At 32.5% G+C, this 16,679-nt stretch overlaps 1 protein-coding gene across 2 annotated transcripts in view; it reads left to right on the forward strand.

The window, feature by feature from the left end:
* Positions 1–16,679, forward strand: part of LOC118201871 (deoxyribose-phosphate aldolase-like) — a 107,840-nt gene that overhangs the window by 88,691 nt on the left and 2,470 nt on the right. The window contains exon 1 of one of the 2 annotated variants that reach the window (XM_035374036.2): positions 5,658–5,912. The exons of the other annotated variant lie outside the window; for it this stretch is intronic. Coding sequence (XP_035229927.1) covers positions 5,795–5,912 — 118 coding nt within the window. The 5' untranslated portion in view covers positions 5,658–5,794. Of the gene's footprint in view, positions 1–5,657; positions 5,913–16,679 lie in introns of those variants that run through there. 2 annotated transcript variants of the gene reach the window in all.

The following is a 16,679-nucleotide window of genomic DNA, read 5'->3' on the forward strand; positions in this document are numbered from 1 at the left end:
CAAACATCGCGAATCAATTTGTAGTACAATCAGCACTTTAGGTACATTTAATACTGCTAACTTAATCTTGCAGCCGCAATAGATATTCGTGCAACAAGGTCCTCTAGTGAGTCAACGGGAGTCTCTTAAATGCTGCCTGCTGCCCTTCCTTTACACCCATAAAAAGAAATCCACGCTGGATAAATCTGGCGAACCGGGTGGCCATCGCATTGGTCCACCTCGCCCAATCGATCGCCCGTAAAATTCGCACCCTAGTAATTCTGGACTAAGTAATTCTTCTGCTGATGCAATCGGATCGCGGTTTGCGCGGCTCACTACAGCCCTCTACCTCCCTCATTGCTCCCCGTCCACTACCGCCCTCATTGCCAGCCAGTCACAGCTGTAGTTCGTATTACTGTTGGTGGTCGTACATTTGAACATTTCTTGTGAATACTGTAAAGCTGCAAAGAAGCACTTTGCGTTGATTTTGTAAATAAACTCATTTTTCCTCTCGTGTCATTTTTTGAGTTCGTGCCTTAATATGTCACTTCAGACCCTACATTTCTGTACACAAAATGCATGTTTTAGTATGCTCAACCGCTCCTCCAAGTTTGTCCTATAATCATTGAATCACCCTATATAAAGCTGGTTGTTTTTATTTAACCAAGAGTTCGTTCTCCAGATTAATCTCACCCAGTATTTTCAGATAATGTACATATAGAAACTTATTTATCATTCGTTTGTAATCTTTAAGCTTAAGCACCATAAATAAAAATAAATCAACTAACTTTAGCACTCTTTCAGCAAAGGCGTGTTTTTGAGATGCAAATTACGTAAATTCATCTGGAGCCTGGCTTCGGTAAGGTTATTTGAAAAGCGCAAAACACGTAAAGGCTATCTCCATAAGGGAAGAGATGCCTTCGTGAAAGTTTTTCTAAGGAAAACCGGCTCGTATTCATAATGAACATGAGGAAAACCAACCATTTCGTACGCCTAGGATCGAACCCGCGTCGAACTCCCGTATTAAGCTGTCTTAACCGCTTAATCTACAATGACGGGCATAGCCCACGTACGATGGTCGGGCCAAACCTAACTTTCACGGGCATAGGCCGCGTACGATGATCGGGCCAGAAGTGAATATTACGTGGAATATTTGATACGCAGTTACAGTCTGATGCAATAATTGTGGTAGACGCAAGTATTACAAAATGTTTATTTATACAAAACTCCAAAATACAAAATTAGTAATCTGTAACGGTATGATATATTTCAAAGCATTTCTGGTACATGTAACGGAACTTTACACTTTTTACACTCGTGTTCTATGTGGATTTTCTCGTACTTGATCTGCATACTGATTCGTTTCGGTTACAATATTGTTCCAAAATATGTCATCAAATATTAGATTAAATATATCAAATTCTCCTCTACTTCCTCCGAATTGACATAAGGCTTCCTCTCTTATGCCAGGAGTCATCGCATAGTCCCAGATTTTTGGACTATTTCTTATTTCTTCTTAAAGCCAGGACTCTGGTAGCTGATCGTCATCAGATGAATCATCAATAATTATTCGCCTATACTTTCTTCGAAAATTACATAATTCGTCATGTATACGACTGCCCGGATTGGCGTGTTACACAAGTCGTGCAAATGTCCCGAACGCTGCGCGAGCTTGTATACAATTTCGGCCCAACATCTTCGAATCTAAATCGTAGGTTAAGGGGTTAACCATTCTAAGCTTGGTGAGGCCATCCTGTACTTCTGAGTTTTTAACGAAAATGATAATCGCAACCGCGCAGGCCACGACCATGAACACAAACACGCATGCACCATTCGAACAGATTTATTGGCGAAATAGGGTGGTTATGCTTCATAAACATGAAATATATTTCATACTAATAGGAATATTTTCCGTTCTTATCTGTTCCTTATTTATTTTCAATTTGTTCAAAGAGCACAGATTTGAAATTACTTTTTAAGTAATCTAAGATGATATGCTGATCATCATTTGTAATGATTTTTGTAACGATAAGCTGGTTGATTGCGTTGTGGTTAATTTTATGCTTTATATATTTATTTATATACTGATAAAAATATAAGTGCTGTCAAACTTGAATTTTGCTTCATATATATATATAATTTTATGATACAATGTAATAACTATCCATTATTGTAAAATAATTATTATTTTAATTATTTAATTGTTACATTTTATTGTATAATTTTCACCACGAAGAATTCTAATGCAATAATTATTATAACTGCTTGTATAATTTTACGAATATAAATAATTATTATAATAATACTATAATTAATAATTATAATACATCTTTTTTCTTTGAACTAAAATATATGTACATTAATATACACTGAAAAAATTAATTTCTTAATAATTAGTTATAATAAGAATATGATATTTTAGCTTCATCACCAAATCTAAAAATCTGATGTTGGTACACAGTAAACATTCTTTGACATAAAAGTCTCATGCTAATAATAGATTAGTTATTCCTTACCACAGTCATCATCCTTTATTTGTTTCCTTTTAGATTTATTAATTAATCTCCTAAACCTTAATGATTCAAAATTGCGGTCTCAAAACTGCAGCCTCCGAAGCAATTTTATGTGGTCTGCGAAGACATTTCAATCTTGCATTTGTATCATATACGGTGTTGAAAAAATTCAAGCATTTAATTATTTGAAATTTAAGTTTGTATTATTTTCATTAATATTAACAACGGGCATGAATAAAGCAACAGAAAATTTATAAATAGAGAAAATGAATTTACAGGGTGATGTAGATCTTATTCAAAGATTTCATGTAAAAATTTGATTAACTTTTATTATCACTTTTCAAAAAAATAAATAAGCTGAGTTACGAATTTTTGCAGTACTTGTTTCGTAATACATGTTATATGTGAACAGCATCCCTTCACAGTTGAAAATGAATAAGAAAAGAACCTGGTTGACTTATGATCATATACAATCCGTGATGAAGATAATTTCTATTTATTTGTCTCCAAAGCTGCGAATTTATAGCAAACAGTAAAGAAGTTTATAACTATTTACATACAAACAGCTGTATTTTTATTTATGCGTCGAAGGGAAATTTAAAGAGACTAGATACTCGTATTATCATTTATTCTCAAGTTTGGTCTCACCTGATAAATTTTCTCTGAAAACTTAAAAAGTGTTCATAATTTTCTTACTTTTGTATTAAATTAAAGTAAGTTATTTAGTGGTTAACTAAGCATATTAGAATTATTTTAATTAAATTCCAGTTTGGAAATTTAATATTTAGCTGTCAATACATTTGAATTACAAAGCGTTACCCATAAAAGCGTCTTACAACTACTTACGTATTACTGCTTACGTATTAGCGCAACCATCTGGTCGCAGTTTGGGGACTTTTTACAGAAGAAAAAGCTGAATCGATGAATTTTCGGATTGTAACTTACAGTAGATAAACTTACCTAAAAAACTGTTATGCGCAAACTTGCAAGAATTTGGCGACTTCTGAAAATTTTTAGACTTCTAAAACGATTGCAAAAATATGTAACTACCCCGAACTTTGTATTTCACATAGAAAAGAAATATAAATTTGAATTTTTTTCGTTTGATATATTATTATTACTGTTTATGTATGTTTTGATAAATATTTAGTAAAAAAAAAAATTAATTTATTTTAAAATTTTTTATTTTCTCAATAAAATTTTTCATTGTGTTAGAAAAATATATTCTGGCCCTCAACTATTTTCATATCGTGATTCGGCCGTATGCATTTGAGTCTCATTACCACTGGTTTAAGACAAAGCCACAGAAGTAGCGAATAATATTTATTCTTTGCATAATAAACTGTTATATTTAAAAAAAAAACTCTAAAATATAAAAAAATCATTTGAAATTAATGTTCTTTCATTTAATATAGTACCAAAGCTCATTTTTAATTAAATATAGTTCTCCTGATAAAAATGTTTTCCTTTATTATTTTTAACATCTTGAGAAGTAAAATTCATTTCATAATTTTGCGCACATAAATACTCATTTATTGACGTTTGAAACAACGTATCAAACGGATAATAAGTTCTTCGCTTATGGTAAGAAAATATATTTAAAAAAAGAAAAAAAAAAAAAGAAAAATCAGAAAGCTTTCAGATTTTACATTACGCCCAAAAGGGCGTTTTTTAACGTTTTGTGTGTCACCTTTATTTATACCATGTTCTTTGCACTTAAACCATAAAATTCAATTCAACTGCAATATCCCAAAATAATTTTAAAATGAGCATATCTTTACAATTTCCGATAGACAGTCCCCCCCCCCCAGTGCTGAATTTATTTATTTATTTATGCATTATTATTATTATTATTATTATTATTTAATTTTCTTTTCCGTACAGTGTTGCTCGCTTTGAAATCGTTGCGTTTTTCAATTAAAAATTCGTTAAAGTGTTACAAAATATGAAATCAATAATATAACAAATTCCAAATTCCAAATCAGGGTTTCCAGATGCCCATGTTCGATGAAGAATCACGTTTTTCAAAATTTGATTTCTCTAGGTACCGTTGGTTGTTTTATCACAATGAGAGAAACATAGATATATTTATGCAGATTCTTCCTTATTTAATTTCTTTAAATATAACACAGGGCGATGATATTTGGTGGCAACAATTTGAAAAGTGAATCGATATTTAAAGATTGCAACGCAAAATGCCAAAACGAAATTAATAGCCCTCTGGGCTAACGGCCTTTGGGCTAATAAATTTTAAATCATCTACTTGTTGGTCCGTTAGATGGCGCCACCAGCTATTATTTGGTAGTGTTAACGAAATATGATTTACGAAACCTTTAAACTCGCCACTTCTAATATTTCCAGTTATGAGTTCACCTATCATTATCTCTAATCGCTGATCTGACTCATTCCGAACTTTTTGTTTCGACAGAAATCAGGTGTAAATATTTTGAACTGCTCTGATAATTGCATTATCTGCGCTCTTAGCAGTTCTTTCTGATTGTGAACAATCGACTCTAACCGTTTGTGCATATAAATATAAAAAATACCTTAAAAAGTCCGAAAGGTCTCAGATCTTAATTAATGGTCGCCCTAAAGGGTTTGTTATGGATCTTTACGCTTTCGCTGAGCTTGCAGTTTACCAGTCTGCTGTTACACTCACCCTATTTATTTTTGACTTTTTAGCTTTATTATTAAGCATCATTTTCTTCGCACTTATGCCTTATACAATTCAACTACAAAATTACAAAAATTTTAAAATCAGCATAGCAGTATAAGTTTAGATTTCCCGATGCGGCGTTAAACGTTGGCATACACTTTTCTGTTTTTCTTCAGTCTCTCGGGTCATCAGTTTTCTTACTAAGATTGCTTGAGAAAACTTTTATTGGTCTTTTTATTATTAACGTTTTGTGTATTTACTTTATTTATTAAATATGATGTTTTTGGCGCTTACGCCACATAAAATTCGAATTGGCTCTACTCTTATATGCGCCCTAAGATCACCAAATGTGGCGATATGTGTTCTGTGCTGGTTTTTGGCGCAATTGCGTGTTTTATGGCAACCCTGTTGACGTTGAAAAATCCTTCGCTGGAGCTCGTTGGTTCGCGTCATGAGAAGATAGGGGGAAAAGATAAAATGGTGGAAGTTGTTGAATTGAAGTTCGGCAAAAGGAAATATCGTAGCCATCCTGTTAAGAGACAGAGGGTATTTGGAGGTGTGGAAAGAGGGTCTGGGAGATTATTTTTAGTGGCTGTGCAATGATAGAAGCAGGGATTTGTGATTTTATTTACTTGTGAACCATAGTATGAATTTTCTGGATAGTGTGTATGGATGTTATATAAATACGATAGTTATTACGCGGCAGCATGTTAATGGCGGTATGAAATTGGTATTTCTGCTGTTCGAAAAAGCATTCATTCATGGTAAGTGCATTTTATTTTATTCTTGTTCTTATTCTGTTATGTTCATTGTTTTTTAGTATGAATTTCTGCCATTATTGTTGTTATTTTGTATTGTTTGAAATTTATTTTAGTTTATTTTGTTGATTAGTGCGCAGTGCCTAGATTGTGCAATTCGTAGATGTTTTTAAAGTTGAAACCGAACGCTGTGTACATAGTATTCTTTGAAATTTATTGTTGTTATGTTAATTTATTAAAGCGAGGTGTGCGTATTTCGTAGATTGTTTCGCTGCCTAGATTGTACAATTCGTAGATTTTTTTTAAGGTAAAACATATCACTATGTACATGGATTCTTGTCAAATATTTTTGGTTAGAAAGTTTACGTTTTTGCTATCTAATTTTTTTTTTTTTTTTCGGATTTTTACCTTAAATTGTGTGTTCAAAATGTGGTTTTTGCATGCGCGAAAATCGCGAGTTTTGGAACTTGACCGCCAATTCGAAGAAATCGTTTAATTTCTGACACTCTGCATAAAATAACTGTATTAAATTATTATGTTTAACACATTTAAGTTATTAATATAAATACATTGCTCAGCACAAACATGTATGAGTATTTTGAGTGGCATAATTTTCTGAAATGTTTTTAGTATTGTTATTGTCTAGCAGTTTAGTTGTTGAATTATGCATACATTCAAGATAGTAGATATTGGTAGATTCAAAAGAAATGCATGCTGTCTTGAACATGAGTAATTTTTCAAGAGACAACCTCTTTTTATGTGGAAATGATTTCAAATGTAATCAGTGGCAAATGTCTTGATTGTGTTAGTATAAAATATGTTAGTATAAAAGGAAAATATGCTAACCCATGCACCAGTTGTTTTCAAATGAAATCAATTGTTTTTGGATATTCTGAGGTGATTACTTACTATTATAGGTACTTTTAGTAAAGTAAACTGTTAAATGTTATACATATGCCAGTATGTTTTCTTTTTTATAGATTATTGAGAGTTGCACAAAGTGTAATTCGGAGAGTTCTCAAGTCCAGTTAAAAATAAATGGGCATTAATTCAGTTGTGTCTAGTTTATAGGTCAAGCAAAGCAACAGCAGAAGAGTAATGAAAACTTGTAATAATGTTATTCTTTTAATAATTATTATGTAGCAATTTGCAAAGCTTTTGTTATATGGTGATATTTTATAAAACATGATAACATTTTTATGAATATTGTGCCTTATGGGAGTTAAATTGGTTAGAAATTGCATAGCTGCAGTCGGTAGATTTAATCACTCTAGTTATCGAATGGAGAACTTGGTCTTGTAACTTTTGCAAAATGCTTATTGTTTTAGTTGAAGTAATTATTTTTCATTTTTCCCTGATAACATCAGTGCATTGCATTTAAAATTAGCATCTGCACCAAAAAAAGCTCCATTGTCAGAAATATTTATATAACTGGATCTGCATAACATCCCCTATGTCTGTCCTTGAGTGTTAGTGAAGAAATATTTGACCATTGAATGGACTCATATCTACGATTCTACCAATTAAAATGTCAATGGTCAGAAATTCTGAAGATGGATATGCTTTGTTTAGTACTATGATTTGTTTTCTGTGGGAGGGATTCTGCATTATGTCTTGACTGTGTGTGGGGAATAAGGGTTCTTGTATTTTCCTGAGCCATGAAATGTAAACTTGCCACCAAATGAATTTGATTTGTACAGGGGTGTTTGTGCTCCGGGAAAACCCCGGAATTCCGGGGATTTTGAACTTCGATACCCGGAAATTCGGGGGATCGTCGTTCAAAAGGAAGTAGGAATAATAATGAATTATTTATTTTGATCTGAGTAATTTTGTTTGCTTTGAAACAGAAAACGCAAGGTCAGTGTGTGTGGTGAAAACTTTTCCTTTCTTTCCCCAAAGGCAGTGATAATGCGTGAAAAGGGGGAAAAAACTTCTTTTTTATTCTTTCCTTATTGCGAGTTATGACTCATTCCCCCGGTTCTCGGACATTCTCTTCTGGATTCTTTTCGGCAAGTAGGCGCGGCAGAAAAAAAAGGGAAAGACTTCGTTCGACCAGATGTGCGATTACGTGACTCTGGGTTCAAAGGTCTTATCTCTCCTGGCGTGGCGCCAATAAGTAGAGAAGGGGTATTTTTCGCCGTATTAGCTATTTGTCATTGATCGCTTCTCAACTTTTTTTTTCTCCGCTGTATAAAATTTTCGTTTCATTTATTGATGCACGTGTAAATTTTTCGTTTCGTTTATTGAAATATTTTTTTATTTATGTACGCAAGAGAATTTCACTATGAAATTTCTCGATATAAATAGTGATATTATACAATTAGAAGAAGGTGTCTGGAATGCATTTAGGTGGAATTAGATTGAACGGAGAGATGGTAATGGGGGATACCATCGGCACATGGTGCAAGGAAATAAATGTTGCTGTACAAGCATATTGTGTTTTTTGTAACTCACTGCTGAAGTATGGTAGGGAAGGATTCAAGGCTTTCACAAATCATTCTAAAACTGTGACGCACATAAAATATTCAAAGTGCATTAGACATTCAATGACTTTAAGTAATTATGCTAATTCAAAAAATACTGATGACTTACTGGAGACTTATGCTCGGCCATTGGATATAGTGACAAGAAAAGCATGCCAAGAGGTATTAATAACTTCGTTTATCGCCGAGAATTCTCTTTCTTTCAATGTAGCTCCCAATTTAATTGAACTCTGCAAACAGTTGAGCCGCGATCAGACGGCATTAAACTCGTTGGAAATGTCCAGGACTACTGCATGTTATAAGACGAAATATGGGCTCGCAAAAACTATTAAGGAAAATATCATTAAAACTTTAAAGGAGACTCCATTTTCTCTAAATTTGGATGAAAGTACTAGCAATGCTCAAGAAAGTATACTGGCAATATTGGTGCAGTTTTATGACAACAATCAAAATGAAGTTGTAGTTCATTTTGCATCTCTAAACATGGAATCTTGCAATTCAGAAGCTGTTTTTAAAGCAGTTGTTAATACTATTGAAGATAATAATATTCCATGGGCAGACTTAATTAGTGTATTAATGGACTCAACACCATGCGTGGAAAAAAAAAAGGGTGTTGAAACCAGACTACGATCAAACAAAGCACCCACCCCACTTATTAGATATTGATGGTGACACATGTCACACAGCTAATAACTGTGCAAAATAATTTGCTTCATGTTTTGATAGATACTTAGAAGATTTTTTTGATGACATATATTTTGATATGAAAAGCTGCAGTAAAAAAGAAAATTTTTTCAAAATCTGTGAATCCCTTTCCATTAAAAAACTTAAGCCCTTGAAGAGACCAGACCATAGGTGGGTGTACATTTTATGTGTTTTAGAAAGAATCAAAGATCTGTGGGATGCTCTTATTGCATTTTATTTTCACTACTTGGATAAAGCTGATAAAGGGGATTATTTTTCTTATGTTGAAACTGTATACAATAAAAGAAATATTTCTGCAGCTCAGAAAAAAAATTGTTGAAGGGGTGTATTCTTGCTTGCATTCCCAACAACTCACAAAGGATGCTTTAGCTCTGAAAAAAAAGAATACTAAATGAGTTATTTGTTATGCAAAACAAAACTTTATTGCATATGGCATTATATTCAGCAGTATTACCAGAGATCAACGCATATATTAAATTATTTGAAACAAAGAAAACCAATGCTTCATTTAATACATTCCAGTATTTATAAATTTATGGCAAAATTTTTCTCTTTTTTTATGAAGCCAGAAAATATAGAGTGCACATCTTATAATGATTTATTGAAGGTTGATGTCACAAATCCAGAATTCCATCTACCTAGCAAAGTAATATTTACTGGTGCAGAAGCTTCCACTCTCCTGAAGAAATTATCAAAAAATCATCCAATAGCAAAAGAATTCCAAATTTCTCTGATGAAAGCTTATACTAATACAGCACTGCATATGAAACAGAAATTACCCCTTAAAAATTCATATCTAATTAGTTTTACAGCATTAGATCCAGAGCTAAGAGGTAAAACCAGTACAATATTAGCTTTTGAAAAATTATCACCTTTTATGTCCCATATTTTTAGTGATAATGAAAAGTCAAAAGTAGAAGCTGAAATAAGGTTATAGCACCAAAGAGAAATGCTCTACACATCTGATGAAAGTGGAAATCAAGTCAAGTGTACAATTGATAAATATTGGTCTAAAGTTTTTAATTTAAAAGATTATTTCACAAATGATTATAAGTATTGGCTAAATTGGTCAAAGCCTGCCTTAGCTGCTTCCATGGCCCATTGGTGGAAAGTGCATTCAACTTAATGGATACACTTGTCACTGACTATAGAACCTCTATTAAGATTGATTCCCTAGATGCAGTGCAGACTATTAAATATGATTTAATGGCTTCTAAAGAAACCTCATGTGAAAAATATGGCTCAAAAAATCCAATGACTGATCCAATTCACAAACATCTCTTATTGAATATGAAAAGAAGTTGGAAAACATATCAAGAGGACTTAAAAATATGTATTTCAGATGAGTCACCTATAAAAGTCTCTGAAAAACCTTCTACATTAGCAGAAAAGCAAACTGCTTCTACCTCTGCATGTGCAGTTCTCGAGAAAATTTCTTCAACTGTAAATGAGGAAAATAAAAGTCAACCTTCCTGCAATTATGAAGTTCACCACAAAAGAAAGACAAGCCCACAAACATCAGAAAATAAAAAAAAGCAGCAGAAATTAGAAAATTTTTTTAAAGAATTAATTCAGGTAATTTAAAATATTTACATAAAATGTAGTAGTTTATATGTTTGAAAATTTATGGTTATTAATTTTGCAAAAAAAGTAATTCATTGAACTTTTATCATTAGGTCATTCAATACTTCATAATTGTAATTTTTCACTTCTCTCCCCCCCCCCTTTCTCAAAACTCCAAAATGTCGGAAAAAAAAAAAAAGTAAAAAAAGTAAGTCCGTAAAAGTTTCAGGGGATTTTTTGGGGTCCCACAAACACCCCTGTTTGTAGGAATGCAAGGTGGTGTCATTTAAGGAACAAGAAAGAATGAAAATAAAAATTGGAAAAAAAGGAAAACAAGAAAATTATGGAAATATTTACAGGGAATATGCTAGGTTATGTGTAGAGTTAAATATGGTAGCTATGAATGTGTGCAAATGAACATGAAGAGGGAAGATGCAGAAAGACACAATGTTATGGAATTAATGTGTATGCTGCTAATGCAGTGTAGATATATACAAACAAATAACAAGACTAAATTAGCAAAATGTGTTACTGTGGCCTAAAACTTAAGGTTGATCTATGAACATATACATAAAAAAAAAAAAAAAAAAAAAAAAAAAAAAAAAAAAAAAAAATACATTTGCTACTAGGGTGGCTGATTTGAAAGTAAATGCGTAGCAACTTAAAGGTTCACATAATTGCCAAAAATGCAGGATGACATTTATATATGCACATTTGAATACAACATACTTGTGTACTTATATGCATATTTTTTCATGAAGTGAGGAAAAGGACATCCAACAGAAATGTTTATTTATGAGCATTGATTGAGTGCAAATGCTTTTTTATCATTTAAACAGCTTTTCCTTTACTGTTTTTCTCAACTTTAAACATATTTTAAATAGTTTTAAGCAGCGATTCTCAACTGGTGGTATGGAAGAGAAAAAATAAGTGGTACGAAAAGAAACAAAATAGGTTGATCTTTACAATATGGTAACTGGTAGTTTGGCGACATTTTGGAGGCGATAAAGGTTACTACCTGGGACTTTGGTAATAATGTGAGCAGTACTCAGTTCCGATTACGCATTATTTTGTGTGAGGGAAATGAGAGATCATGGGATATGTCATGTGATATTAATGGACGAATTATGGTTCTTTAATCGGAAAAGGGGGGAAATCGGGAAAAAATCTGGAAATTTTGTATTTGGCTTTATTCTGTGTTGTGTGAAACAGTGTTCGTGAATTTTTGGATCCCATGGCCGTAACTAAAGTGAATTCGAAATGGGTATTTATGTATGTATTAATTTAATGTATGTGCTCATTTATATTTTAAGTAGTGTTTTTGAATTTAATTATATTTTAATTAAATGATAGTTATTTTGTGAATTTTATGTTTGTAGGAATTTGGTATACGGTTTAGTTGAAGTAAACGTGCATGGAAATAATTTAAATATCTGACACTAAGTATTTGTAATGGTTGCGGTATGAATTCGTTGTTGACGTTTATAATATAATAGATGATTTAGAGGTAAAGGTTTTTGGATATTTTATTTATTTTATATGTGGAAATGTTCATATTTGGAAAGGGTAAATACTTTTTCGCGATCAGGTAATTTCATATATGTTCTTTTTACCGGGTTTAAAGATTGAGAAAATTGTCATGTACTTTCGTGAAATTTTTCTAATTTATGAGAAAAAAGCAGTGTACATGGATATAGTGAAGAGTGTGCGCAATGCCATTTTTGTGCAATTCTGGGATTTTTTTTAAGTAAAAATAAGTCGGCGTGTACATGGTTTATGTGTATGTGTTATTTTGAAAAACGCGTAAGGAGTATGGTATTGTGCACTTTTTCCCAATTTTGCAGTGAATATTTGTCATGATTAAGCAGTTTTGTTAGATAAAATTGCTAGCATAAGTGTAATTCGGCTAGTAGATTGTTGGAAGAAGTGTTCAGTAGATAAAAAGAAAAGAAACATGTCTTTACTTCGTGAAGACAAAATGGCGGCGGGAAAAAAAAATAGAGGGTTGCTGAGGAGAGTTGGTCGCCAAAAAAACGCCAAGTTACCATAATGTATAGATCAACCACAAAATATTTTTGACTATTAAATCCAAAAATTAAATATCCCAACATCCTGTTTAATTTAACAATCTTAAATTTATCCGATCTGAGCTGTGTTCAATGTCAATAGCCGCTCGTAGATTTTTAGCGAAATAATCCGCCCCCCCCGCAGAACAAAATTAAAAGTGGATCCTAAAATTAAGTGAAAAGAAAAGAAATTAATCTCTCTTAAACAGGCTCAAATTTCAGACTATTATTAGTCTGAAATTATTGACAGAATTAAAGTATTATAACTTAAATTTTGATAATTAAAATAACCAATTTTTAATCTAATTTTTTTTACGTGTGCATATTTAACTTTCCAGTATGCGTGCTATACACAAAATTTACGACAAATGTGGTTTTTAATGCACATTTTTCGCATATCACAGCTGAGGCGTGTGAATGTCATTTCTATTCCTCCTTTTAACCCTTCTCCACATCATGGAATGTGCCAAAAGGAAGTCATGTGACATTTTTTTTTATTTTTTATTTTTTTTTTTTATTTTTTTTACTGGACTTTTGCGCTACGTGGCAGCTTCTTCATAAAAGTTACAACATGCGCGTGCTCGTAGGGGAAAGTTCGTTATTTTGTGTTATTAATTGATGTGTATAATTTTAATTTGTATAAATTCGAGTCTATAATTTTTATATCGGTTTTCATGGTAAAAAGATATGTGCAACCAGCTGATTTTGCTTGCATTCTTCAAGAATTATCTGATGAAGAAAAAGAAGCCAAGGAAACTTTTGGACGTGAGAATAATAGCACTGTTACCTGAGTGGAAATGATGGCCTAATTAGAATTGTTATATATGATAGGCATAAAAAAAGGGACACCATATAAATGCAAAACAATTGTTCTCAAGTGATAGCACAGGAATTGAAATAACAAGAGCTGTGATGATCTACTAGGATCTACTAGGGATTTTTTTATTTCTAACAAGTTGTCTTCGATTCAATGATAAATCAACAGGACAGGACAGTTGAATATTAAAACTAGCTTGGATTTTACGATACAGTTAAATAATAAATTTTTAAATTTTTATAATGAAATACATCATTGCTTTTCCACCTGACTGATTTGAATATTTAAAAATAATTTACTATCATTTAAATGTGACATCATTTGTATTTTGCAGTAATATTTTATGTTTTAACAAATTTATTATCACTATTCACTCATTTCTGTCATTTTTCGTGCCAAAAAACGGTAAAATAACAGATGTCGAAAAAAATATAATGTGCTCGTGCTCATGTAAAATTCCCAACCACACATGCTGGAAGGTTAATACAAATAGCCATTAGGTTGTGGAAATGGCAAAATATATAATTTTAATATTTCTATTGAGCAACTGAAAAATAATCTCTGTAAAATGTAGTGGTGGTTCCAAAGAGCGTTTTCCCGCTCAGCGCCAACTGTCATGTATTTGTGCCAGTGTCTTGGAACGTTTTAAAAACTATAATTTCTGCCACAAGATGGCACTGTATGTCCATATGGTTTCAGATACATGTACATTAGACCTTCTACTCGAAATGAGAGAAGCATGACTCACATACACGTCTTTTTGATTATATAAACAAAAGGGGAAATAAATGTTTCCGAATGGCGTGATTTATGACGCCTCTTTAAATCGCACTTTATTCGCACATGGTAGTTGTTTATTGTAAGTAGAGAAGTTTTATTTGCCCTAAAGCGTTGGGTATTTCGGTTTGCAGTTCAGTTTTTAGAAAATAATTAGATCTTGTTAGACGTGAATTCTTTCTGTTTTTACCGTTGCAATGTCGAAGCGTCGAAAATGCTTAACAGAGCATGAAATAGCAGAAATGATGCAAAATATTTCAGATATTGATTCTGAAATTCTGATATTCTGATATTGATTCTGAAAGATTAACTGAAAGACATTTTCCAAAACTTTGTTCAGAAGAGACTGATAAGAAAATGAGACGACGATGCTTCGTTTGTTCACATTCCCGGAAAAATCCTCCAAAACGGCAAATGAGTTATTACGAGTGTAAGGAATGTAACGTAAGACTGTGTGTAGATCCCTGTTTTCAAATTTTTCATACGAAAAGAGAATTTTAAGTAATATATTTAGTTTTCAGATGTATAATGTTAAAAGTCATAAAAAGATGAATACTGAAAATAAAATGTGTAAAATATGCATTTAAACAAGAAATAAGGTAATTAAAGTATATAGTATAAAAATATCTATAAAGCATAAGCCGTTTAAATACTCTATAGAGCATTATTAAACAATGCGTTGATACTTCGGAAATTTCATGGATTTAGGCTTAATAGCAAAAAAGCCCCCGGCCCTGGACAGACGCTCGCGTAAGACACTGGCGGCCTCCGCGATAAGCGTGCGTTTCCGCTACACGGCGCGAAGGGGTTAAGTAATTAAAACAGGAGGGAAAAATCTTTGCCAAACTTGCTCTCCTGGCAAGCATGTAGTCTGTGACAGATGTAGAAACAACTTGCATTTGTTTATTGTATTCCTTATTTTACAAAATTATACCTAACTAAAAATGATTAATATAAGTGCTGTGACTACATCTTCATTGAAACTTTCTCAATCTTTGTGCATTAATTCTATCATTATTCAACTTCCTGTCTTTGACCACAACAACATCAAGAATATCTTCGGAAGAAATATTTTGCTTCTGCAACTTCTATCATACTTTTCCATAGCCACCTTCCTTCGTTCATGACTTCTTTGGTTTTGCGGGTGTAAATTTGGAAGCCACTCTGTTTTCAGGTGTTTTGATTTTGCATGTTATTTGATTACATCTTGGCCTTATTTCGTCAGATGACATTTAGAACATACTCATAAGAAATGAAGTAATGGAATGAAGAAAAAAGCATAGATTTGAGAGAAATTATTCTTTAAAAATGTTCTATTGGTAGTTTGGACTAAGGGTGAAAAAAAAAATTTCAATTCTGAAACCATTTCACTCAGTCTCTGTACAGCAAGAGATAATGGCAACTATCAGGTTGCACACTAATATAAGAGCTGTTTTAATTCTGTAGTCACAAATTTATAAGAGTCTTGTAGTAACTCAGGTTTTACTGTGCATATTGAGAAATAGTTATAAACTTTAAAAAAAAATGTTCTGTACATCAAGTGAATCCATTCTTTACTGTAGACATGGAATATATGTGCTTAATTATTACTCTTAGGAAGTGGAACAGATTTGCTTGGTGTTACGGACTATACATCAAGTGAATCCATTCTTTACTGTAGACATGGAATATATTTGCTTGATTATTACTCTTAGGAAGTGGAACAGATTTGCTTGGTGTTATTCGCTTGACATTGCTTTCTCCAATGTGGCATTTTTGGGAATGAGCAGGTCAATTGGCCCGCAGAAAAGGGCGTGAGACTATTGCAAATGAATTTTTTGACATTATCTTTCAATTCTATCAGGCTTTATATCAAGCAAATAATGTAAAAAAAACTTTTAAACTGCAAATTCAAGATAGGATCCCCAGCAGCCCATGGCGGGAAGTTGTTTCCCAATTTTGGCTCCTGAAATAGTTGCTTGTAAGAGCACCTCTATTACATTGGAATTTTTTTTTAACCCTGGCTATCCTTTCTGAAGTTCGGCAGATCTAATGAATAGAGACAACCTTCGTCGATATGCGTCACTTCTTGGCAACTCTGAAACAGCACTTTACTGGCATGCTAGAGAACTTTTGAAGCAGTGACTTTGGTTACATTTACGTTCATTTTTTATTGTTTGTTTGCACTTTTGTATTTGCCTTGTCATTGAAATTAATAAAAAAAATTTCTGCAAGATGATTGCTTGAATGAGTACATAACACAAAAAGTAATTCCAGAAGTTGTGTTTAGTATAGTCTCAATTGCATATTGTGAAATAACAGAATTAATCATTGCTTTTATCGTGATATTTGCACTTGATATTTTCTGGTCAGAAAATATTTT

Source organism: Stegodyphus dumicola, chromosome 9 (genome assembly GCF_044657685.1).
Source record: "Stegodyphus dumicola isolate Sdum_Otavi_A_Nest chromosome 9, ASM4465768v1".
Lineage (NCBI taxonomy): Eukaryota > Metazoa > Arthropoda > Arachnida > Araneae > Eresidae > Stegodyphus > Stegodyphus dumicola.